General features: G+C 52.4%; 1 protein-coding gene across 4 annotated transcripts in view; it reads right to left on the bottom strand.

The window, feature by feature from the left end:
- The window catches only part of NTRK3 (neurotrophic receptor tyrosine kinase 3), a 264555-nt gene that overhangs the window by 108271 nt on the left and 131679 nt on the right, over positions 1–24605 (bottom strand). For all 4 annotated transcript variants that reach the window (XM_053658986.1, XM_053658987.1, XM_037145059.2 and 1 more), the window contains exon 13: positions 13268–13456. In XM_053658986.1, coding sequence (XP_053514961.1) covers positions 13268–13456 — 189 coding nt within the window. The remainder of the gene's footprint in view (positions 1–13267; positions 13457–24605) is intronic.

Raw genomic sequence — 24605 nt, 5'->3', positions numbered from 1 at the left:
AACCCCACGCCCCATTGGTGGGATTATTAATTGGTGCAGCCACTATAGAAAACAGAGATTCCTCAAAAAATTAAGAACAGACCTGCCATAAGATCTATCAATTCCACTTCTGGGTATTATCTGAAGAAAACAAATGCACTAATTTGAAAAGATACATGTAGCCCTGTGTTCAATGGCCACTAGTAATAGCCAAGCTATAGAAGCAACCTAGATGTCCATCAATAGATGAGTGGATAAAAAACTTGTACATATATACAATGGAATATTATTCAGCAATAAAAAATAATGCAATCTTGCCATTTGCAACAACATGGTTGGACCTACAGGGTATTATGCTAATTGAAAGAAATCAGACACAGAAAACCAAATCCCATATTATTTCATGTAAAATCTAAAAATAAAAAAATGAATAAATAAAACAGAAACAGACCCACAGATATAGAGAACGAGCTGGTGTTTGCCAAAGTGGAGGAGGTGAGGGGATGTAAATAAAAAATAAACAAACAAATGTTTTAAACAAAAATTTAAAAAGTTAATTGCTGGTGACATTTTTAAATTGATTTTAGAGAAGGGGGAAGGGAGAGGGAGAAGGAGGGAGAAAGAGAAAGACTGATTTGTCATTCCCACTTATTTATGCATTCATTGGCTGATTCTTGTACATGCCCTGACCAGAAATCAAACCTACAACTTGCCGTATCAGTATGATGCTCTAACCCCAGCCACAGAACTGAAAAAAATTTTTAAAGATTTTATTTATTTATTTTTAGAGAGGAGAAGGAAGGGGTAAAGAGAGGGAAAGAAACATCAATGTGTAGTTGCCTCTTGCATGCCCTCAACCAGGGACCTGGCCTGCAACCCAGGCATGTGCCCCAACTGGGAATCAAACCAGAGACCCTTTGGTTCTCAGGCTGGCACTCAATCCACTGAGCCACACCAGACAGGGCTGATAAAGTTTTTAAAAATATTTTTTTAAATCCAATGCTCTATAAGGAAGTTAAATGAAAGAGAATTTAAGAGCAGGGAGTGAAAATTTTTGCTTTTAGCCAAGTCCTATTGCTGGAATAATTCTGGCTGCAAGATTTGAAGGCAAAAATAAAAGCGAGGATCCTACTGCAATTGGCTGGTTATACAACCAAAGCCGGCCAGGACTTGATCTCAGGTTGCCACTTTTCAACAAGGCAAAAACACAGGCTCTCTCCAGTGCCCCAAAAACGAATGCTCTGGGACCCTGCCTTGCGTATCTCTCCTACGACAAGGGAGCAGCTTCTTCACAGAAACACGGTCTCTGATTCCTCTACTTATCAGCTCCCGAGACCTTCCTATTTCTATTTTTCAAAAGCAAAAGGCATTGGCCTATCTATGTTTAGAAATGTGCACAAAAAATCAAGAAATAAATTCTTATGTGGAAGGACAGGAACGCTAGTCTCAAAAGCCAGGCAAACTTCCATTTTCCTAAGCCTATGAAGACAATAAGAATAAATTAGAAGGAGTCAAAACCTGCTGGCAGCAGTCGCTCAATCTCTCTCGTTTTGTGGGTGATATTCCGTGTGCGGAAAAGTTTTGCACAACGACTACTTCAGCTCGCTCCTTTCTTCAGGAACAGGGTCTCTCCATCTCTTCCTGGAAATGTCCCTACATTCAGAAAGAACCATCTACTTTATTTTTACCTTTTTAATCATAATGTCAATGGCTTCTTCACTTTCCAAGTTAATACCTACTTCTGAGAAACTGATACCAATGACAAGTGTGATAAACAAAGACTGGAGCCATTTAAATGCAAGTCCTGTGAAAAACTTCATAATTATTGTTTCGACAACCTCTACTGTGTAATACTTCAATAGGACCTGCTCCCTCTACCCCAGGGCCTCTTCTCCAGCCACCTGTGACCTCCATCCTTGCCGTCCAAAGGATGGCTGGAAGAAGAGAGAGGGGTCCATCCTTGCCCCCTCTCTGCTTCCAGCTACTGCTGCTGTGGCCTGGAAGGTCCTTCCCTTCCATCTCTGCCCATCTAACTATCGAACTCCTCCATCTCTTTGCAGCTCCAACACGACATCCCCTGCTCCCCAACCTTGAACCACCATTGCCCTCTTAGCACACCAGGCCCTTTGCTTACAGGGTCTCTGTGCCTTATGCCTGAATCACTGGGGACTGCCAACGGTCTTTCTCCCCAGCTGGAGGGCAGACCCCCTCAGGCTGGGTCATGCCACTCTGCTCCTTTCTCAGCCTCGGAGCACTGACTCTGCAGCATAGCAACCACTCCATAATCACGAGCTCTGTGCAAAAATCCATCCTTTGTCCTCATTTTACTCGGGCACTGTGTTTACACTGGAGTTGGCACTGAGCTAGAGAACGAAAGCGTGTGTAGTGACTGAGTGACTGCCAGCTCTACTACGGCACCAGCATGAGCACGTGGAGCCACGCACAGGTAGCCACTAAAAATAGCTGCGTGCTTTTCAATGCCACGAAACAAAGGTCTGTGACTTCTTGCTGAGGAACAGAGTACGGTGATAAAGCCATATACAGGATGTGATCTCATTTTTGCATGATATCTGCAGACATGCCTGTCTGGGGGCCCCATCTGAATGAATGCGCCTCTACGCAGAGAGCAGAGATGGGAAGGCCATCAGCGGCAGGTGGGTGCGGTAGGCGGGGTAGTCCCTATTTTCTTCCTCATGCTTTTCTGGATTTCCTCCAAAAATATTTACCACGAGCGTGTACCACTCTGGAACCAGAGACATACAGCAGGCTTTATTTCATTGTCTTTTTCTTAAGAGGCACCAACAGGTGAACCAGAGCTGTGCTTCAGACATCCCGTGAACAAAAGACTGACTACGCAAGACGTAACTTGTACGGTGCCTGGGTGAGACGTGGGGAGAAACCACAGGCAGTCCCGGTTCAGAATCAGGAATTTCAATTTTCACTGTGACTTCTCCTAACCATTCTATTACCCCTTCCCAGGGCCTGGACTGTGGGCGTTGCAGCTACTTTGGGTCCCACGGCTGAGACCAAGAGGAAGGAACGAGCTCGCCTCCTGCTTCAGAGCCAGGCCGACCTCCTCGGCCCACCGCCTCTCCCACGGGGCCCAGCAGGCCATGCTGGCTCCCAAGGGCCTCCCAGTCACTGCCTCTCACCGTTTACATTCCAACGATGTACAATGACGGATACTTTTAATACCAGCCACCTGTCATTTATTTATTAGCTGGGGACAGGCGCTGCAGCGGAGAAAGATGCATTATAAATCAGCTCCTATCTCAGCCATTAAAAATTAATACAGTTCATAATGGAGAACGTCAGTAATTTCTTTATTAGAGCCCAGCGTGATTTTTTTCCCTTTTCTTCCAGGTTTTGTTTTTACTTCCTCCCTTCCCTCAGAATACTGTTTTTTTCTAATAATTGGCTGGGCATAAATTACCCCGGGGGAGGGTATAGGGAAATACAGCCCTGCAGACGGGGGTGGAAATGCAGGAAGAGAACAGAAGCTCTGGAGAAAAAGACCGGTGACCAGTGTCCCCTCAGAAATGCCATCTTACTGTACCTCCCATTTGTGCCTCAGGGAGGCTCATTTATAACCTTCATTTGTTTTTGACCCGCCCCGCACCCCAAAACGGAAGGCATCTTGGGTCCCTGACAGGCCAGAGGGAAAGGAATACACATGGTGAATAATTTTAGGTGTTGGAAGGTCTCTGCGTGTTATCTGCTGATGGCTGCTTCCTCACAGAGGGACCTTCAGTAGCTTTTCTGCTGTTTCCAAATTCACCTGATGTTCACGAAAAGAAACCTGGGCATTAGAAGTCCAGCCGCAGACCAGGAGCCCCTCACACAGCTAGCTCTCTCTTAGGCTGGGTGGGATTCAAGGATGCCAAGTAGAGCAGATGATGTCTGCACAGGCCAGTAACAGTCGCAAAGGCTTCCCTTTGGCTCTTCCCCTGAGTGGATGCTCCAGGACAAGAAAAAGCTCAGAAGTGGGGAAAGGGCGGCTTCTGCACCCCCTGACTTCGCAGGAAGTTAAAGGGAGACTCCAAGACTCTCCGTGTCTCCATCCACGTTAGAAATATTGAGGGGTACACAGTGGTTGGGTCAACCAAGGTGACCCTCCCAAGACCCCCAAAAAGGGGTGCATAGGCAGGAGAAGGGGGCCTTCCCTCAGCTGCCCACACTCCCTTCTGCAGAGCTGCCCTGGCTTGGGGGACCTTGGTGAGAGGGACGGCCCAAGCCCCAGAGCATTGAGGTCAATGTCTCGCCACGACTGCACTGACACTCCTCAGTAACAAAGCCTCACAAATCCCCAGGCACATGTTTAAAATCTATTTTCAGAATCACATTCAGCATCATCCAACCAATCAATGAGCCATTAGAATTTGAGTCCCAACACTCTTCATTACCAGTGCCGTTAGCTGCCCGACTCAGCAGAATCCAATGCGGAGACTTGCTATGTCGTCAGCGACTCTGGGCCTGAGAACCAAAGCTAACACGGAGCCTAGTGAGAGGCCCGGCCGCCCACAGTCTGGGTGACCAGTCAAGCTCCACACCCCCCAGGGAGAGAGGATGAACGGGGGCCTGGCTGAGAGAGCAGCCAACTCAGCTCCAAAGGCTTGTGTCCTCCTTCCCCTCCAATGCCCATCGCTAGTGGGACCCCATTTGTGAGCCCTGCCCCCCCCAGTCTCTGAACCTCTCAAGGACCCCGTGGGGTGGGAGTGCGGAGGCAGCTGCTATGTGGAATCTGCGGAAGTGTTGAGGGGGCTGCTTCCCGCGGACTCGATGGGAGCGTCACGGCTCACCCAAGCCTACAGCTACCCAGAGTCTCCAAAACCAGCCTCAGTCTCCCAGAAGGCAGGGGTGTGGGTGAAGCAGTCAGTTCACAGGGAGCAAGGCAGCCCACCACGGGAGGAGGCACGTTTCGGAACCCAAGTGTCAATCCTGGCTTCCCCACTGACCAGAGAGAGACCATGGACAAGTACTTAAACTCCTCCGAGTCCTGGTTTCCTGGTCTGTAAAGGGGGTCACAGCACTTGCATTCTGGGGGGATCTGAGGCAGAGAGGCTGGTGGGCTCTGTCACAGCACAGTTGTCTCATCTGTGAGCTCTGACACAACAGGCTTTACTTCCCCAGTGACTCAGTTTCCTTCATCGATGAAATGGGAACATCATGGCCCCACTCTCAGAGGGCTTTGGTCGAGTTAAACAATTTACTTCACTTAAACTGCTTTTAATGCCCAACACTAAACACTGTGCTGTGTAAGGTTTTATTACTATTTTGATGTTCTTGAAATTCAGGGCCTGGCCCTTCGTAGGCAATCAAGGTTGTTTCTCTTCTCCTCACTTCTCCCCCTCCGACCCTGCCCGCCCAGCCCCAGCCCACACCTGCTCTCTGGAAGCTCTGCTCCCAGAGGGCCACTCGGCCGCTCACAGAACTCGCACAGCCTGCTCAGCCACGATAATCAGATCCAGCTAAAACCACATGAAGAGACGTCTTATTGCTTGGGCATGTTAAGTATAGCCCTGAAAATTAGCAGGACAATTTACTAGACAGAACAGCAATGACAAAACCACGCATTACCAGGAGGAGAAAGACGAGGAGTAAAATTTATGTGAGACCCATGTTCTCATCTTCCCCCGACTGCCAGTGCCCCGCGAGGCCTCTGCTAACTCCTAGAAGAACAGGAAGCCGAGTGAGGGGCTGAGCACACATGTCCCCTGTGGAGAAGAAGTGGGGCGACAGGCACCATCCTTCCTAGTAGCCGTTTTCCCTTTCTTCCGCGCTAACAAACCCTGACTCTCTGGAGGTATTCTCTCCTCTCCAGGCGGAAGTGAGCTCCATCCCAAGCCCAATGGAAAATGTGAATGAGCCTAAGGTGCTTGTACCATTTTCTTTATGGGTGACTGGTTTAGGAATAAATACATGTCAAAATTCTGGCTAATGGGACAGCAGGGAAAGGCTGCCAGGGGTTTGGGGAAAAGGTTTCTCAATTGCAATCAATCCACAAGAAGGGATACCCCCGTGTGGACCCTGGTCCGAGAGTTTGGTTTTAATGCCTGGAGCTGGTGCAGCCACTATGTAACCATGAGGGGAGCCACCCTAGTGGTCAAGCAAAACACAGAGAGGCAGGGGCAAGAGAACGGCAAAAAAGCAGGGCCAGAGCCCTGACATACTACACCGGAAAGCTTCCCTGGCTGTGTACGAGTCTGGTACTTTGAGTCAAAAGGATCCTAACAGATATGATCAGTGTCCAGAACATGCACAACTGTGAACACAAATAGGTACACAGATGTGAAAAGACCCATATAGCTGTACATTTGTGTCTGAAGGCCCCGTATATAATTTCACTGAAAAAGAACGAAGGGGCTGTGCACTCGTGTGTGCGAACAAGCAAAAAAGGAAGTCACTCGAGCAGATGGGCATTTAAACCCTAATGCAGAGGGTACCATATGGGCACAGACATACAAGTAGCTCGGCGTGAGGCGCTTGGCAGGTGTACAGGGGAGCAGGGCAGCCTACAGTCACTGTGGTTTCAACAAAACGTTTGCCGACAAGGGGGAGGGTAGAAGAAAGAATGAGCCACAAACAAAAAGTCCCTCCGCGACTCCCTCTGCCAACCCCTAGTTGAGCCCACAGCTTTCCAGTCTCATTAACCCGAAAGGAGGTTGGCCTGAGCCCTCCGCTCATCAACATCCATCACCTCCTGACAAGCGACATATTCCAGTCGTGGCTCCCGGGAGCATCGCTGTGGCTCCGGATCTGGGCAACAAAATGCTATCTCCTAGAGCTGGGAGAAAGAAGTTGTCGGAAGGAAGGATTCTTGTCTCTTCAGAAATAACTTCAGGCTTCGAAAGCCTCTATTTTTGACCCGGCGCGCTCTTCCCCAGCAGCACGTTGGAATCAGGAACAGTGCCGGCAGCGGCAGGAACAGTGCCGCCCAGGCAAGCGTGGTCATGTACACGCCACTCACTCAAGGCGACAGCGCCTTGCAAATTCTCATGTCACTGCCTCTCAAAAAAGGTAAATAAATAAAATAAAAATTAAAAAAAACAGCTGAGGTGGTCCCATTTTCTTATCTCAAGTTCAAAAAGGGTGGCCGCCTTGCCCACAGCCATGGAGTCAGAGAGCTGGCAGGCTGGGACCACCCACAGCCACTTCGCTTTCTTTCCTAACTGGAGTTCCGGCTGCCTCTCCCTGCTGGCCAGACCCTACCCAGGCCCACCGCATTCACTTTCTTCTTTCTTGAAATAAGGAGGTGCTTGGACCTTCCACACAATGGTTTGGAAACAGTGGCCTGGGGCAGCAGCCAGCTCCCCAAGGGTCCAATCTTAAGGGGCAGAGCTGCCTGGAGACAAGGGATGCGGCCAAAACCTGCCCATGACCAGCATCTCCAGACCAGGGGCTTAGGAAGTGTCAGAGGCACCTGTAAGAGCGTCTACGCAGCGAACGACAGACAAACCCTCTAATCCATCTGAATGAGGAACACTCAATGCTCTGCCAGAAATGGTGAGGCATGTCACCGTCCCAACTTTTGGCATTCCACGGAAAAAGGAGCCATTGCCTGCCCCTCCCAGAGGCTTGGGAAGCAACGAGCCCAACGGGTTCAGGCCCTTCTGGGCACTCCGGCAGATGGGAACGTCCTCTAGGGAGACAAAAACCAGAACCCCAAGCTCCAGAACAGCTTGAAGGTGATCCACTGAACAGCTGCATCCACAGAGGGGCTAACAGGTGCACCTCAAAATCCAGGCTCCACTGCTCAATGAACATGGGAAATGCTGAAGAACCAAGTCCCCTCGTACAAATGTGCAATGACCTTTACCATTAAAGACTCTCAGAATCCCAGAGTAAAGAGCTTGAATATTCAGTCCCGTTTTCCCCAAACTTATCTGCGCCTGGAACTCAAAGAGAAACACCTATGTACTGGCCCTCAGAGCACAACTTAGGAAGACCTGCGTTGAAGCAGCCGGGAGGGTGCGGGGGTGCGGGGATGGAAGAAGAGCTGAACTCCGGGCTCCCTGACGGAGAGGTGGGTGGGACGTGGGTTTTAATAGTTGCTGACCGTGAAGTGCACCGCTCAAAGGGAAGGAGGGTCTCCCATCGGGAGTGTGACTCATGGGCTCATTTGGGAAAATCGGAAACAATGACCATTTTCCCCTGGAAAAGGGCTTGTGCAAAGAGAACACTAATAGCGACCAACACTAACAGCCCCCTGCTGCTTCCAAGGATGGGGGTAGGGGTTGTCCCCCTTTTTCTGCCTTTTAGCCTCTGCCCATAAAATAAGAACTTGTCTCCTCAGAGACACAGGAGGTAACCCCAGCCTTTCCCTCACCTGGGTTCTTGGCTCCTCCCTGTGAGAAGTGAGTGGTTTCACTGATGGGTGAGATGGGCAAAGCCTGTCGTCTACTATCATGCGTCTCTTCAGGGCAGGGCTCATGCCAACAGGGGCACCCCCTCTGCGTGTGTGACCTTCCAGGGAGCCCCTAAGCTTGCTGACTGGTAAAAGCTGAGGCAAGCCATGACCCCTCAAGCAATTCCTGTCTATGCATCCCAAGTTCAAGACTTGGTAGAGGCATCAAGAAGCCCATTTGGCTTTAAGCTCGTGCGAGCTTCTTAAGTCTAGTGACAAAACCCAAATTTTGATTCTTGCATGACCCCTGGGTGTATTCCATTCACCAGCTGGTTTGGAATTACCCCAGTACAGTGCAGATTGGTACAGTGAAGACCGGATACCTGAGTGCAGCTGAAGGAGAAGAGAGGGGAGAGAACTCTGGGAAACCCTGGGCCGGAGCAGCACTTCTCTGGAAGGGAGCTAATGGTCCCACTGCTTGCAGATGAGACGGAGGCAAACCATGCCAAGACAACGAGTAGTCTTTCTGCCTCCAGGGCCCCGGGCAGGGAACTAAGGGGCCACTCCACATCTCATTTCCAGCCACTGGGTGCCACTGCCCTGGACCAGTGTTCCCCCACAGAATGACATTATTCCAGGCTCCCTGGGGGCCTCAGCATTTTTCCACCTCCTCCACCAGGAAGCACATGTTTATGCCCAAAGAACTCCTTTTAAACCAATTACTGTGTATTTACAGTGAGCATAATTATCCCTCATTACTTAATTAGCATGACTGCACGCAGCTACCGAGTTGGAGCACCCAGCGATGGCAGAAAGCACAGAGCAGCAGAGGCCACGATGCCCAGGGGGAAGGCAGGTCATCCTGGCTCAGGGCGACGGACACGAGGCAGGGCCTTTGCACCAGCTGCTCACAGCTCCAATGTGCATGCTCAGAATGTGCAGCCTTTGCAGATAACTGGGGGGACATGACATCATTTGATTGTTTTTTTCTGCCTGGGACAGAGGGAAGAAATGACAAAAGGCCTTGTGCAGATCACACCTTGGTCTGGGGTCTCGGGAGCCAGCCTCAGCAGAAGTTAAGGTCTGGGCCCTGAGACCCTCAGGACGAGCTCAAGCACGTGGGCTCACGACTCGCAGGCTTGCTCCCCAAGACACCCCCTTCGGCATCACTGCTCTCTCTCTATAGAAAGGAACCTGGTGACGTGCCTAAACAACCCCTCCCTCCTCAGCCTCTCCAAGTCTAGCATCCCAGGACTCCCAGGGGTCTGCTGCTACTCTAATTGGATCTAAAAACAGGACTGAAGAAAAACCCGAGGGGAACAATCCGAATTTATGTTCATTAAAAACGTTGTGTGAAAGACTGCCCAGCAAGCAGGGCGTGGAAACACCCAACCAGTGAAAAGGGGTAAGGGAAAACACCCCTGTCACCTTCACCAAGATGCGACCCACAGTTCCCCAGACGGGGACCCGCCCAGGTCCGAGCAGCAGGATGAAGGAGGGGCGCATCCGAGGTACCCACCCTAAATTGGCCCCACGCTCGTGTCCCATGCAGCCCAGCCTGCCTCCCAAGCCCACCACGCGGAGCAAGCAGCCAGCCTCCTCTCTTCCACTGGAGGAAAACACAGCGGGCTTGTCCTGTACTAGAAGCAGCAGGGGGGCCGCTGTCTCCCAGGCGAGGGGCCCGTTTTCTGTATGTCCATTAGGCGGCACTGGGTGGCTGGGAGTAAGCTCCCATCATCACCCCGCGCTCGGCGGTGTTGGTGGGCTAGAAGATGACAGAATCCGTATCACGTGCTGTATCTGTTGTGCCAATGCACCGTTACTACCGAGCTGTACACAGAGGCTCTACGCTCACAGGACAGCTGGGAGACCGGCCAGAGCAGCGGTTCTCCCAGAAAAGGCGCCCTCTGTGGCCAGCTGTCCCGGAAGAGGAGGAGACAAGCCACTCACTCCCTTCTGATGGAGGAGTCATGGGTCTTGGCCAAAGGGATAACGTCCACAGACCAAGCAACGCCAGCTCTGGTGACCCCGGTGGAAGTCCCTGCCTTGTGAGCCAGTACGCTGGGGGGATGCCTCCCGCAGATGCCGCAGGGAGAGAGGGAACCCAGGCCCTTCCGACAACTGCAATGCAACCGAAGAGGGTAAGGCGGGGGGCGGGGGCTCTCCACTCTGTCCCTGGGCCCACACCATAGGGCCTGGCCCTGAACAAGGGCTCCATGAAGGCGTGTTGCCTGACTGAGAAGTGAAGGAGAAAGGGGGCTGGACGGAGCCAACATGGACGGGGTCCTGACCACCTCGTGAAAGCGAGGGGCTGTGGGGAAGATGCCCAGGCAGAGCCTCCAGGTCAGCCGAGGAGGGCCAGGGGCAGACCTCAGGAACGTGTGGACAGGTACGCAGCTGGGAGGGGCGGAGGCTGAATGCACACCTGTGGTTAGGAGTGCGGAGCCTCATGGGGAAGATGGATCGGTGTGGGAGGCCTGGAGGCCTGGAGGTTAGGGCTGCCTGAAGGCATTAGCAAGGCCTTAGGGACTCCAAAGAGATGCCTGGAAGGACGAGGGCCAGCGGGGGGTCCAGGGAGATTGGGTCGGCACCAGGGAGAAGCAGGGGGGTGGGGATGAGCTGCGAGGGCACGAGCAGACTGGTCAGTGAATCAAAGAGCCAGTTTGTAGTGAGCGTGGCGATGGGGTTCTGACCCAAGACAAGTTAGAAGTGAAGTGTGCACACTTGCCTGGCGCTGGGTGCTGGTGTCAGAGAACACCCAGTCCCACCACGGTCCCCAGGGCTCCCACTGCCTCCCGGGGCCCAGAGGGAACTTGGAAACGCTTCACCCATGTGCCAGATCCACCCCCTCCGGCAGCTGTGTGGAGAGCCGCCGGGTGCCAGGGACTCACATGGGCACAGACGGACCCAGAGCCCGCGGTGCTCGCTGAAGGACATGCAGCCCACCCTCGACGCCCCTGGAGCCCGCACGCACGGATTTACCCACTCGCTCAGGGTTATCTGCAACCCCAGCACTCGTAAAGGTGGCACCGCTCACAAACAGGCCAGGCAGGGGCAGCCAAAACTCCAACTGCCCACCAGGTGCGTTCTCAGCGGAGACTTCTTGTGTTGACTTTCACACTGAGAACGAGCCACCTCGCTGTGGTCCACTTAATGCCACCTTTTGTGTGCGTATCTGTGCTTTCTGTGAGCGGTTTCTGTTTGAAGTGGCCCCCAAGCGCAGTGCTGCAGTGTGGCTGACGTTCCTGAGAACAGGAAGCCACCCTGCCTTGTGGAGAAAGTGGGTGTGTTCGGTAAGGTGTGTGTGTCAACTAAGCTTCCTTCGGGCACAGGTCACAGCGCTGCTGCCCCTGAGGGCAGCGTTACAGAGTCGACAATACCTGGTCAATGCGGTGTCCCTGAACAGAAGCAGGCTGAGAACAGGCCAAGCCCTTATTGGTCAGCTGCTAAGAATGCTGTGAGCGGAGGCTGGCAGGAACCCAACCCTGTACTTCCCCGAAAAGCAATGGCTCCGGTCCCCTCACCCAGTGCTCACGGCGACGTCATAGAACATAACTACCGTGAAGAATGAGAGTCGATCGCACACTCGACACAGCAATGCCCAAGCCCCTGCTCACACGTGGACATCGCTCTGGAAAGCGGCCTGCGCTAGGGCACCCGGAGGCTCTCCTCCGTCCCACCCAGGCAGCCCAGGGCAAGCCTGACCCCAGGCAAGTGCACTTTAGCCAGAGTGAACCCATTCTCTGCGCTGCACTCCCCCATCTGTATTGGAAACCCGGGGGTCCTTCTGCACCCGCCTGGGACATAGCAGGGGCCTCCGACAGGCCCTGACCCAGACTCTGGGCAGTCCCCTACTTTTGAGAAGCAGTAAGGGACCCACTCTGCTGTAAGACGGACCGTGGGAGCAGCGGCAGGTCCGTGAGCTACGAAGAGTGCAGCCCAAGCACAGAGAGCTCAGCTGGCAAGAGCAAGACCGGATGTCCTCCTACCTAGGCCGGCGGAGGTCCAGCGAGAGATGGAGAGAGCCAGCTGGCAGAAGCCTGGGGACAGAGTGGGGAACCCCTGGCCATGCAGGACCTCAGCTTCCCTGCCCTATAACAACGCGTCCTGGTCCTAGCTCATCTCTCTGTCTCTCCTGCTCTAAGGCCTCTGTGCTCCCATCAGAAGCAGCCAACACCTGGGGGGCGGGGCCGGAGAGTGGGAGGGTAGGGGCTGCGCTGAGCTCTAGCTGGGCCTAGACTGAATCAGGGCACACAGCAAGGGGACCCCCTGCTGGTTGGAGGGCCAAGCCCCAGGGGACCCTAGATCCGGGAGAGGCCCCAGCAGAGCTCAGCAGAAATACAGAGAGGGGCTGGAAATAATGGGAGGGCAGATGAGGATGAAACCTGTGCCTGGAGCCCTCTGACCTGAGTGAGGTGCTGCGGTAGGGAGGTTCAGGGTCCTGGCACTGCGGTCAGGGTCATGTTCTCAGCAAGTGCGCGCTTTCGGGCACTGGAGGGGCACTACAGAGATGTCCCCCAACCCCCCCGAGTGGGACCGACCACCGTCCCCTCCCTGCCCCTCTCCTGGAGGCTTGGGTGCAGGGTCTGATGCCCTCAGGGGCTGCTGTCAGGACAGAGGCAGGCTGTACTTCCTAAACTCACAGGCCGAGTCTGCACCAGGACCAGCTCTGCATATGCCCCGCCTCAGGGGGAGCGCCTTTCCACGGGGCGGGGCTCCTGCCTCCAGGTTGCTCATGGGACTCTGCCCACCCCCACGCCCTGCGCGGTGGATCCTCTCGCCCAGGCTAGCCTTCAAGTTTTAAGACAAACAGGGAAGGACTCTTGGAGAGCAGGAGGTTAGCAGGTCGTAGGTCACCCCAGAAGGTTCCCGAACCCCAGCTATAGGGCCTATTGCCACACCCCCTCCCCCCGAGAAGGGGCAACGCTCCACTCTAGTACTCACACGTGTCTGGGTTGTGGCAGTTGTGTCCCTGGCGGAAGTACTGGGGGTTCTCGATGACCGGGATGCGCGTCATGCCGATGACCACGGTGTCGGGCCCGGCGTCCAGCGACGAGGGCGTGGTGATGCCGTGGTTGATGTGGTGCAGCGGGCTGGCTGAGTCCTCTTCACCGCTGATGACAGCCACAGGACCTGCGCACAGGAGGAGAGACAGGGCCCGGTGAGGCCACATCCGCCAGCGCCCGCTATGCTCCCACCGCATTTCCCACAGCAGCAAAGTCCACCCGAAGACGATCCCCGAGGGCCTGGGCTCTGCATTCAGAGGCACAAACTCTGCTTCTCCTTCAGGGAAGAAAAACACCTGCCATATCACCCCATAGGAACAAAGAGCGGACTGACAGGAGGACTGTGAGATCAGTTATTTTCACTTTCCCCAAATCCAAATTAGTTCACATTAGAAAAGTTTTAAATACGTTTCCCTGCCTATATAGCAACAACAGGGTTTAAAAATTAAAAAGTCAAAAAGACCCAGCAGGAGTTTGCACGCTGTCCCCTCAGGGACTTTAAAAACTGCCAAGGCCGAGTGCCCTCTGCCCCGCCACCCCCTCACCAAAGATTCTGATTCCACGGGTCTTGGGCTGCAACCTGGGCGTCTGGATTCGAGGACTTCCATGTGAGACCTGAGGTCTGCAACCCCCGACTGGGGCCTCGGAGGCCGAGAGCCCAGCGGCCATCTGATGTTTACAGGCGTGAGACAAAAGTTTCATTGGGCTCTGCCATCACTGTCCCAGCACATCGGGGGTAAGCCCCTGTGGGCCCGAGTCTAGCTCGAGCTGGCTCTCGAGAGTGGCAGTAATTCGGCTGCCTCATGATTAGCCCGCAGGCACCTGGGCCGGCTGTCCCACTCCTGAAAGATCCAGACCACCAGAAGCTTCAAAGAACATCGCCTGCACCTTTACGAACCTCACCACCGCCACTTTCTGACCCAGAGAAGAAACCCAGTAAATACAGTTATTTACAAACACTGTGACAAGGATATTTAACGGTGGGGTCTAGGCCGAGCCGTGATTCTGTGTGGTGGTCCAGTCCCCCCAAAGACACAGATAAAAGTCCTACAAAGTCAAGAGCTGTCACTGTGTGTGGCTTCGCGCAACTGGCGTTTTACACGGCTGCTTTGTGAGACACATGGCCCCCAGACAAACTGCCCGGTGTGACCTGGTTTTGCGGCTTGAACGATATTCCCACTGCCGAAATCTACTGCATGGTGCTGAATTTGATGAGAGGGATACTTCTCATCAAATAGCGATGTGGAGCCTCCAGGAGGCGGAACTAAACAGAAGGCTGGCGTGTGCAAACCGAAGCCCCGGGATTCCGTTCCATCAGCACGGACAGACTTACGCCAGTCCCTGACCCACGGCTCACTGTCGAAAGGCAGCAACGAGAACTGGCCCAAATACTCAAGGTCATCACGCGCCTTGCGGAAAGAGGCCTGCTCCTAAAATACCTTCCTTGCCAAGTTTCTGAAAAACTTCCTAGGGATTTCCCGTTGAACACAGAAGGCTGAGTGCCGGTCTCTGCCCTCCTCCTCTCCGCACATGCCTCTGAAGCATGAAGAGATACCTGTGCCCGAGCAGAAGGAAGAGGGAAAATGAGGGGAACCTGGTATCTCAACAGCATTTGGAAGGTGAGAGACCGAAGGAGAAAGCTCGCTCTCGAGAGGAGGAAGCTGGTGGAGACAGGCGGGCGGGACTGAAGGGACAGAGCCCACAGGAAGGCATGTCTGCTGGGGGCGCCCAGTGCGAGAAGGGCCAGGGGGCCCAGGAAGGCTGGGCTGGGGGTCAGGGCTGGAAGAAGGCATCGCCATGCCCCTACCCCACCAGAGCTACTGGTTTGTTCCCAGAGAAACTGAACTGGGAAGGCTCAGAGAATGGCTGGGGTGAAGGGAGAAGCTTGGACCCCCTCCTCCCTGCTCCAAGAACAGAAACCATGAATAACACTGCCTACCCATCCGCCCCACCCCCAGTCTCCTCTGACACCGCCCCCTGCAGGAGACTAGAGCACACTGCACTGGAGAAACTGAGACAGACAGCTACATGCTGGTCCCGGGGGGCCCTCCCAGTGAGGTCAGGCTCACTCTGACAAGGGGCCTTGGTGCAGCCTAAGAGCTGACAACCCCGCCCCTGTGCCCAAAGCACGATCTCACTAGCTTTCTAGCGCTCGTTTCCTCATCTGAAGAAACGGTCCTGGACCACTGAACGATCCAGCAAAGCGTGGGCACGACCGGAACCTGGAGGCATGGGGGTGACAGAGGCAGCAGCAGACTGCTCACATGATCACCAGTGTCTTCGGGGAGGTGAAAGAAGGCACCACCCCCAGGGAACAAGGTGGCACTTGAAACTCCAACAGTTAAAGGGTAAGAAAAATCCTTGGGAAGCAAGATCATCAAACCTCGACAGCCAAAGCCGAGTGGGAGAAAAAGGCAAGGGTGTGTTCCAGAAAGTCAAACAAAAAGGAAAGAGATGGTAAATAGGGCAGAAAAGAAATGGAAAGACTCTATCATCTGATGAAAAGGAGAAAGAGGGAGAAAGAGAGAAGAGAAAAGAAGGAAAAAAGAAAAAACAACTATTAAAACTTTGAGTGTGGGGCCTGAGTGAGTCAGTTCACTAGACTTCCCCAGGTGGGCTACAGACCATTCACTGTCTCCTCCTCTGACCAGCGCTGACCCCTCTACCCAACTAAACACGCCTCAGAAAGACCACTTCCCGTCAGCCCGCCCGCTGCCGCTCGAGGCCCTCACACTCGCCTCTGCTCTTCCACAAACCACGGGCCTTCCCGGGAAAGCCAACACAGCGCACACAGCCCCATCACCTCAAAGGCTGTGAGAGAAGGCCAGCAGGGCTCCCCCACAGGGCTGTGCTGGGTATGGCAGGATATTTAGCATGAAAATCCACTCTCGGGTTCATGGGCCGTAATACTCTCTGGTGGGGACAGTGGTGATGGAGGGTGCTGTCTGTGTGTCGTCAGGGCAGCGGGAACATGGGGACTCTCTGTATTTTCCACTCAATTTTGCTGGGACTCTAAAACCGCTCTAAAAAAATAAAGCCTAATAAAAAAATGTAAAGGACAGAGTCGCCCCAGGCTGAGAGCCACGGGTTCTCTGACCAGCCTCCACCCCCGGGGCCAGTTCCCAGCTCCCGCCAGGCCACCGTCAACCGCCTCGGGGAAAGGAAACCCAAAGACCTGCAGCCCCCCTGGAGAGGAGGCGGCTCACTCGCAACCACAGAGAAGAACGCACTTAGATAAGAAGGGACAGTAATAAAGGGAAGGCTCCCAGTTGGCTGGGACTTCTGCTTTCCGGAGCTGCCGAGGTCTAAGGCAGGTCGGCGGGAGGAGTCGGGACTGTGGTCCTCCAGCCTGGTGCCTGTGGTGCACTGCCCCCCCCCCGCCCCCGCCACTGTCACCGATTGGTTCCTAATTGCACACTTATACAGCACTAATAAACAAAGGAAAGAGAAACGGCCTTACAGCCTTTCTGGTGAGTCCCTGCTTCTGAGAGACCCTGAGGGCAGGCCTGTCCGCTCTGACACCGCACAGGACTCTCTGCCCAGACTGGTGCCTTTCCTTCCCTCTCTGCAGCCTGGGTGGGCTTTGCTCTTCGAGCCAGACCACAGTGAAACCATTAAACAACTAGAGGGAGCACGATGACCCCCGACAGGTGTGCTGCCCCGCAGGATGCTCCAAGCTGTCTTTCTGGAATCTTTCTCTTGCCCTCCCTGCTCCTCCTGTGGGAAAATATAAGGGGGCAGTGGTAGGAACTGCTCGGATTTTCATGAGTCCCACTGCGGGACTCAGTATCCCCCAGAAAGCAAAGGCCTCCAATGAGACCACGAGAAGGAATCTCACGCAGCAGCGGTGGGCAGAGTCCCCACTGCGAAGGAGCCAGGGGCCACAGGCTCCCATGGGGGCGGTGGGGACATGGCAGGGTCCTCTGGTGACACGGGGTCCCCTGCAAAAGATGAGGAGCCAAGGGGCGCCCCTCACGGAACGAAGGTGGACAAAGCAGCAGCCTCGCTGGGATGCGTGGGCACATCAACGCTCCCTGCCCCTTCAGGTCTCGGGGCGGGGGGAGGGCGCTCCTTGGGACCATTCCATTGTCCCACCTCATCACTAAAACCCCCTTGGGTTCCGCCAGCTCCCTAACTTACAAAACATCAACACTTCTCAGAAACCTGGGCCCCGGAACATCCTGCCACTGATTCGGCCAATTTGCGGAAGCGGCTGCTCGCCAACTCCCCACAGGTGGCTCGCATTCTTAAGGATGCGATGATTACAAAAAAGCAGGGGGAGGACAAATAAACTATAATTTATTAAATATCTACTACACTCCAGGTATGTTGCTAGGCATTTTGATCTCATCAGATCCTTGAAAAATACTGTTATGCCCATTCCGTCAACTCAAAAACTGATCCTCAAGAAAGCTTAGTTTTCTATAAGTCATTCAGCCAGGAAATGATGCAGCCGGGATTCAACCCTGCGTGCGTCTCTGAAGTTCTTCTTCTCACAAACCAGCCTCTTTCCCAACAGCGTGGCTGACACCTGGCATTTTTAATAAATAGCTAGGATTTAGTGCGAACACACGAGCCCGTAAAACAAGCCAAGACCTCTGAACCAAGGCCTCTAGGACCAGATCATCATGTATTTTCAAGGCTGGACCAAACCACATAAGGTGATGTTAGGCAACTATGGCCAACGTTTACTGCTAGATTGTAAAACCTCGGGGCCAAAACCCATCTCTTTCTACATTCCTTCATTTAGCCCTGAACTTCCTTCCAAAGGCAGGGCTTTCACCTCAGCCAGCGGTTCAGAAGATACTCCTGGGCGCGGTGGCCGTCCATCACAACCGCGGTTCACCAGGCACCTGCAGGGGCTGCCATTTCCGCCCCCCAGGCACCAGGCACCGGTTCCCCCATCACTGTCTCTGGCCAAGGAGAAGCAAGCAGAAGCAGCACGCGTCCCTTCCACGTGGAGCTGTAAGACCCAGTGCATCACCACCACCTCACACCTGTCCGAATGACTAGCATCAGGAAAACCAACTAACAAGTGTTGGTGAGGATGTGTAAAAAGGGGTGCCCCTGGGCACTGTTGCTGGGAGTGTAAGCTGGTGCAGCCACCAGGTAAAAACAGCATGGAGGGTCCTCAGCTACCACGTGACCCACCAGTTTCAAAGGAAACGAAACACTATGTCAGAGAGGTACCTGCACCCCCATGTTCAAAGCACCATTATCTGCAACAGCCACAAGACAGGAACAGCCTAAGTGCCCACTGCCGGGTGGGTAGATAAAGAAGTTGTGACTATATGTGTACATAAGTGTGTATGCATACATACACATGCAATGGGATATTATTCGGCCAGAAAAAGGAAGAAATCCTGCCATTTTGGACAACAGGGACGGCCCCTGAGAACCTTATGCTAAGTGACATAAGTCAGAGAAAGACAAATACAATGTGATCTCACTTGCACGTGGAATCTAAACAAGAAACGAAAAGAAAAAGAAGCTCATACAACCAGAGAACAGAATGTTGGTTGCCGGAGGTGGGTGGCGGGGGCGGGAACACTGAGTGAAGGGGGTCAAAAGGTCCAGACTTCCAGTTACGACATAAATAAGTCCTGGGGATGCCGTATGTAACATGGTGGCCACAGTCAACAGCCCTGCACTGCATGTTTGAACGCTGCTAAGAAAACAGACCTTAGAGGTTCTCATCACACACACAAAAAATATGTGACTATGTGACGTGATACATGTTCACTGGACTTCCTGTGATCACTCTGCACGTGTGTACAGGAGTATACACATATGGAGTTGTCACGTTGTATGCCTGGAACGCAATGTTACATGGCAATTATATCTCATTTTTTCAAAAGGTCGACTGTGTAATCTGCTATATTCCCACTGTTCTGCCTTGGCAATTGTGGGAACATGAGGCAGCCCCCCCAGCCACCTCCGTCCCCAGGTGAAGCTGACCTGGAGCCCAGGTCTCCAGCCAGTATCTGCTGCACATGTGGCACAAGTGAGCTCCGCTGTTCTCAGCCAGTGAGATCGGCAGGGTGCTGTTTGTTACCACAGCATCACCTAGTCTGTGCTGACTAATACGGGAAAGAAATGATCTCACACTGAACAGTGCTACTTTCATCCTTCTGGTGATGTGCACGTTTCACACCATCTTCAACAAATCTGTTCAGAAGTGCCTTCTGCACGGGACGGGCTTAGAGTCAATGATGTGACTCATCTGAGAATGCCACCTCCCAACACTCTGTCCCAAAGTTGAGCTCAAATCTAATCTCGGTCCACCCAGGACCAGATCATGATCATCACTGTTGAAGAGACACCCCCACCCACAGATCTGACTTAGCAAATAAAGAAAATCCAGGATGAGTCCCGTGCTTTCTTAAAGTGTCTGAAGGAAACAAACAAGCCATCGAATTAAGGAAATGATTTTTTAAAAACCTCGAGCTTTCCCAACTGATAAAACTCAAACATTGACATGTCCCTGGTGGGCGAGAGTTTGGCACCAACCGATCTGGGAGCAGGAACTGATAAACCAGAACCAGGGAAAGCACCACAAACACAATTAAAAACCCAGCCGTGCACAGAGAGGGATTCCATTTACTCTCTCATAAAAAGAGCCTGGTCCTCATGAGCAAACAAAAGAAAATCAATTTCTTAATTTCTGTGGGCAGAGGTGGGACGAAGGCCAAGTGAACATGGGCTGTGCCCAAGAGCATACCTGGGGACAAGTCGCCGGCCCTCTGTTCCTGGCTGCTCCAGGCCCTCCCTTCTTGCCCCTCCAGCTTCCGGGCGGATGTTGCTCCCGAGATCCCCAGGGCACGCCGGGTCCAGCAGGCTGCCCAACAATGTATGCCCTCCACGCTTCTCTGCTTCTCTCCCCGAATCATTTCCCAAAAGATAAGCTTTATTCTCTGGCTGCAATTCCCTCCCAGCCTCTTACAGGAAACAAAGCATTGTTCATGCCTCACAGCCTTCATAGCTGGGAGGTAGCGCTTAGTGATTGGAAACCATGCTGCTGATCAACCAGCCCGAGAACACATTTAAGGGAAGGAAGGCAGGATGGCCACTCTGAACACATGGCTTCCCTTATCTCAGTTAATCATCGAGACAACCCGGGGGGCAGGGCCTGTTACCCCAGTAATGCAGTTGAGGAAATTGAAGCCTCAGGTTTTGTGATTTTCCCAAGGTCACACAGTTAATAAATGGCAGGCAGACCTGCGTCCATCTGACTTGAAAGTCTGGGCTCACTGCACTGCGAATACTGCCTGACCCTCCAGCACAGATCCTCCTGGTTTCTGGACGAGTTATAATGGGTCAACCCCAGTCCCCTGGCCACTCCCAATCTCCACTCTGGTGAAACTCATTCATTTAAGAGAATGAGCTTCCTTCAGGAGGGAAGCTCCTGACACTTCCAGGGAACATCAGACCGACAGCCTTGTACCAGGTCGCAGCCAGAAGGGCCCCTCCTCTGAAGGAGCTCAGGCAGAAGAACGTCAGGTAGCAAGGGACCTGAGAAGGTAGAAATACGTAGCCTGGAAGGAGGGCAGATGTCATCCGATTCCCCCAAAGACTCCCTACGCAGACAATATGTAGAACATCCCTCCCAGGCACAAACAGGAAGTGAGCAAAGGATGCCTTCCAGTGAGTGGCATACGTGCCGTTGTTTCTGCCCAAGCCCCCAGGAAGAGACCACAGCTCAAGTCTCAGAATTCCTGACTTCGGCTTCAGCCACTGACCGTAACTCACCGCGGTGCCCCAAAGCAGAGGCGTTATTCCCTCTGAAGAATTATCCAGTTTCCCCCAGCATCTTGGGGACTTTGGGTCAATGGAGGGGGCCATCATGTCAGGGCATGCCGTCCTAGGTGCCGCCACGTTCACTCACCTTCCCTCCCACCCCAAAGACCCTCCCTGCTTCCTGGGTGACCGCCACCTTGAGCCCTGGCTGCTGCCTCTGCTTCCCTCACACTTGGGCAGCAGTTGGGCAGGGACCGCAGCAGCACCTACCACTCTCTCGGCTTGCTCACCCCTCCCACAAACACACCGTAGAAATGATGGGAGCATTTCACTGGGACCACGCTTCAGAAGGGTCTGAGGAAGGTGCTGAGGGGCAACTGGTTGCCAGCATGTAGAGATATAAACACAATGCCAAAATCGACCAAAATCACCCCGTGTCAGCTTTGCAACCCCCTCCCTCAGCAGACGCGTTTTATGGACGGAAGTGCCTGCTCACCTGCGTCCAGCCCCTTGTACGGGCTCTGCTGGCCAAGCGCTCAGGGTGCTGTGTTCTCCGAGGGGCCCCCTTAGTCAAAGCAAAGCGATGAGGTGGCACACCCCCACCAGACCCTCATAAACCTACCAAAATCCCGTGTGTGCTCACACAGCTGTGCTGCTAGGCAAGAATGGGTTCGGAGTCACACACCTAGTAAAACCAGTTTATCCATCATTAAAGAGACTGCAAGGAGACTTACTAGTCTGACTTTCTTTATAATTTCTCCTTCTCCATCTCACTAGACCATAGATGTCCATGTGTTATCTATACAATACACGCAAGTGTGACATGTCAGGGTTATTGAACACTCAAACCCAACACCCCAAAAAGGGGTGGTGAGGTGGGCAGGAGTGGAGGACAGTTCAGGTAGTAGTGAGTCAGACATTTATTTCTCTAAAGACTGGCACATGGACTTCCGCCAAGATGGAGGTTTAGCCGGATGTGCCTGCCTCCTCTCACAACCAAGTTTAGGGACAACTAAATATTAGCATCACAAAACACAACCAGAACACGGAAAACTGAACTTTTCGGAAGTCCGCTAACAACAAATTCTTCAGCCTGACCGGTAAGGGGCGAAACCGGCGTCAGGTGAGGACTTACAAAGGAGGGCTCGGTCGGACCGGGCGCGCGAATCCAGTCGCGCGGGTTCCAAACCCAGGATTGGACCTGGTGAGCCGCCAAGCAGCCCACCGGGGGAGCGACACAGTGGGGAGGCGGTGGCAACGAGTTGACTGTGGTTGCCTGGTTACGCGCGAGTGAGGGAGTGAGCGGTTGGACCCGCCCGGCGGTTGGACCGGCCCGGCGGCGGCAGCGGTGGCGGCGGCGCGCCATTTCCCGCTCTGACCACGCCCCACATACAGCGTCACAACCCAGCGACCTGGGACTCCAAGGCGCCGCTTGTCCCACTTAAAGGGCCAGAACAGACCAAAAATGTCGCAGGCAGAACTCAAAGCCCCAGAGATAAATCTAAATGACGAAGAAATAGCAAAACTCTCAGACGCACAGTTTAAAACACTGGTCATCACCTTCCTCACAGATTTGGTGGATTACAGCCACAAATTAGAGAAACATATGGAGGCTAAATTAAGGGAAATGAATGGAATTCCACACGAATTCCATAGAGATGAAAAGGAAACTGGGACTCAAATCAATGCAGTGGACCAGAAGAAAGCAAATAATGGACAAACAGAAAAGAGTCAAGGAGCAAGAATTCAAAGAAATGAGGAGAGTCTTAGGAACCTCCAGGACATCTTTAAACGCTCCAATATCCGAATTATAGGGGTACCAGAAGGGGGAAAGACACAACCACCAGTGGAAAAACTATTTGAACAAATAATAAAAGAAAATTTCCCCAATCTGGCAAAGGAAATAGACTTCCAAGAAATCCAAGAAGCCCAGAGAGTACCAAAAAAGTTGGACTCAAGAAGAAACACACCAAGGCATATTATAATTACATTAGCCAAAATTAAAATGAAGGAAAGAATCCTGGAAGCAGCAAGAGCTAAGGGGACAGTCACCTACAAAGGAGTCCCCATCAGGCTGTCAGCAGATTTCTCAAAAGAGACCTTACAGGCAAGAAGGGGCTGGAAAGAAATATTCCAAGTCATGAAATCTAAAGACCTACAACCAAGATTGCTCTACCCAGCAAAACTCTCATTTAGAACGGAAGGACAGATAAGGTGCTTCTCAGATAAGACCAAATTCAAGGAGTTCATCATCACCAAGCCCTTATTATATGAAATGTTAAAGGGACTTATCTAAGAAAAAAGAAGATAAAGAAACATGAACAGTGAAAGGACAACAAACTCACAGTTATTAACAACCACACCTAAAACGAAAGCAAACTAAAAGGACAGCTAGAGCAGGAGTGGAAACATAGAAATGAAGATCTCAAGGAGGGTTAGCAACAGGGGAATGGGAGGAGGAGATGGGGGGAGAAGGTACAGAAAACAGGTAGCATAGACAGTAGATAGAAAATAGATGGGGGGGGCGAGAATAGGTTGGGAAATATAGAACCTAAAGGACTTGAGACACATGGACATAAACTAAAGGGGGGTAATGGTGGGGTTGGGGGGGCAGGGTGGAGGGGAATGGAGGGGGGAATAGAACAACTGTAACAGCATAATCAATTCAAAAAAATAAATAAATTTAAATTAACAAAAAAAAATAAAAAATAAAAAAAATAAATAAATAAATAAATAAAATAAAATAAAAAAAAAAAAGACTGGCACATGGACCAGACTGGTACAAAGGAGAAAAATCTGACGGTCTCATTACCCAATTTGAAAACTCACATTCTTCCTGTAATCATGTCTAAGCTGTTATTCTGATGCTGACTTTCAGATCCGATAATCTTATTGAGCCTACCAATTCATAAAAACCCCTCACTTTCAAAAGTAGGAGATTTTGGGCCCCTCATCAAAAGCCTGTCTCCTCATGCATCCATTAACCTAAAGGAGGTTTGAATCAAACCCCACCGAAGCCAAAGATAGCTTATCTCCTCATTCAGTTCGGGTTTGCTCAGTTCCTAATTATTGAAAGGGGGGTGATCCTGCATCCTGGTTTCACCAGGACAGCCCTTGAGTATACCTATTGCTGCAGCATAATTATCAATAGTGCTGCCTCTGGTTTGGATGATCAGTGACACAGTCACTGGAATAAAAAGTAATGACCTTCTATGCGTAGGCATGTTGGGGTAAGAAAAGACAGTCCCTGGTGAAATAAATTGCTGTTTGGGACTCCAGACACTAGGGGGCAACATTACCAGCGAGGAGGTGAACCACTCTAGCCAAGATGTTTCTCCCCTAATTTTTCAAACTCCCCTTGAAGCGGTCTTTGAAAGGGCCTGGCGGGGACCTTCAGAATGTCCCTATAGGACACTGCCTCCTCGGGCAGTCAATAATTATCACTTGATGATGATGATGTAGCCATTGATTTTCCATTCCCTCTCCTCCCTCTTTGCCCCTCTCCCTCCCCCGTCTCTTGGGGAGGTACTGGTCAGTCA

This window comes from Artibeus jamaicensis, unplaced genomic scaffold (assembly GCF_021234435.1).
Source record: "Artibeus jamaicensis isolate MK-2021 breed Jamaican fruit bat unplaced genomic scaffold, CSHL_Jam_final scaffold_612, whole genome shotgun sequence".
Classification (NCBI taxonomy): domain Eukaryota; kingdom Metazoa; phylum Chordata; class Mammalia; order Chiroptera; family Phyllostomidae; genus Artibeus; species Artibeus jamaicensis.
This window is presented reverse-complemented; position numbering and strand designations above follow the sequence as displayed.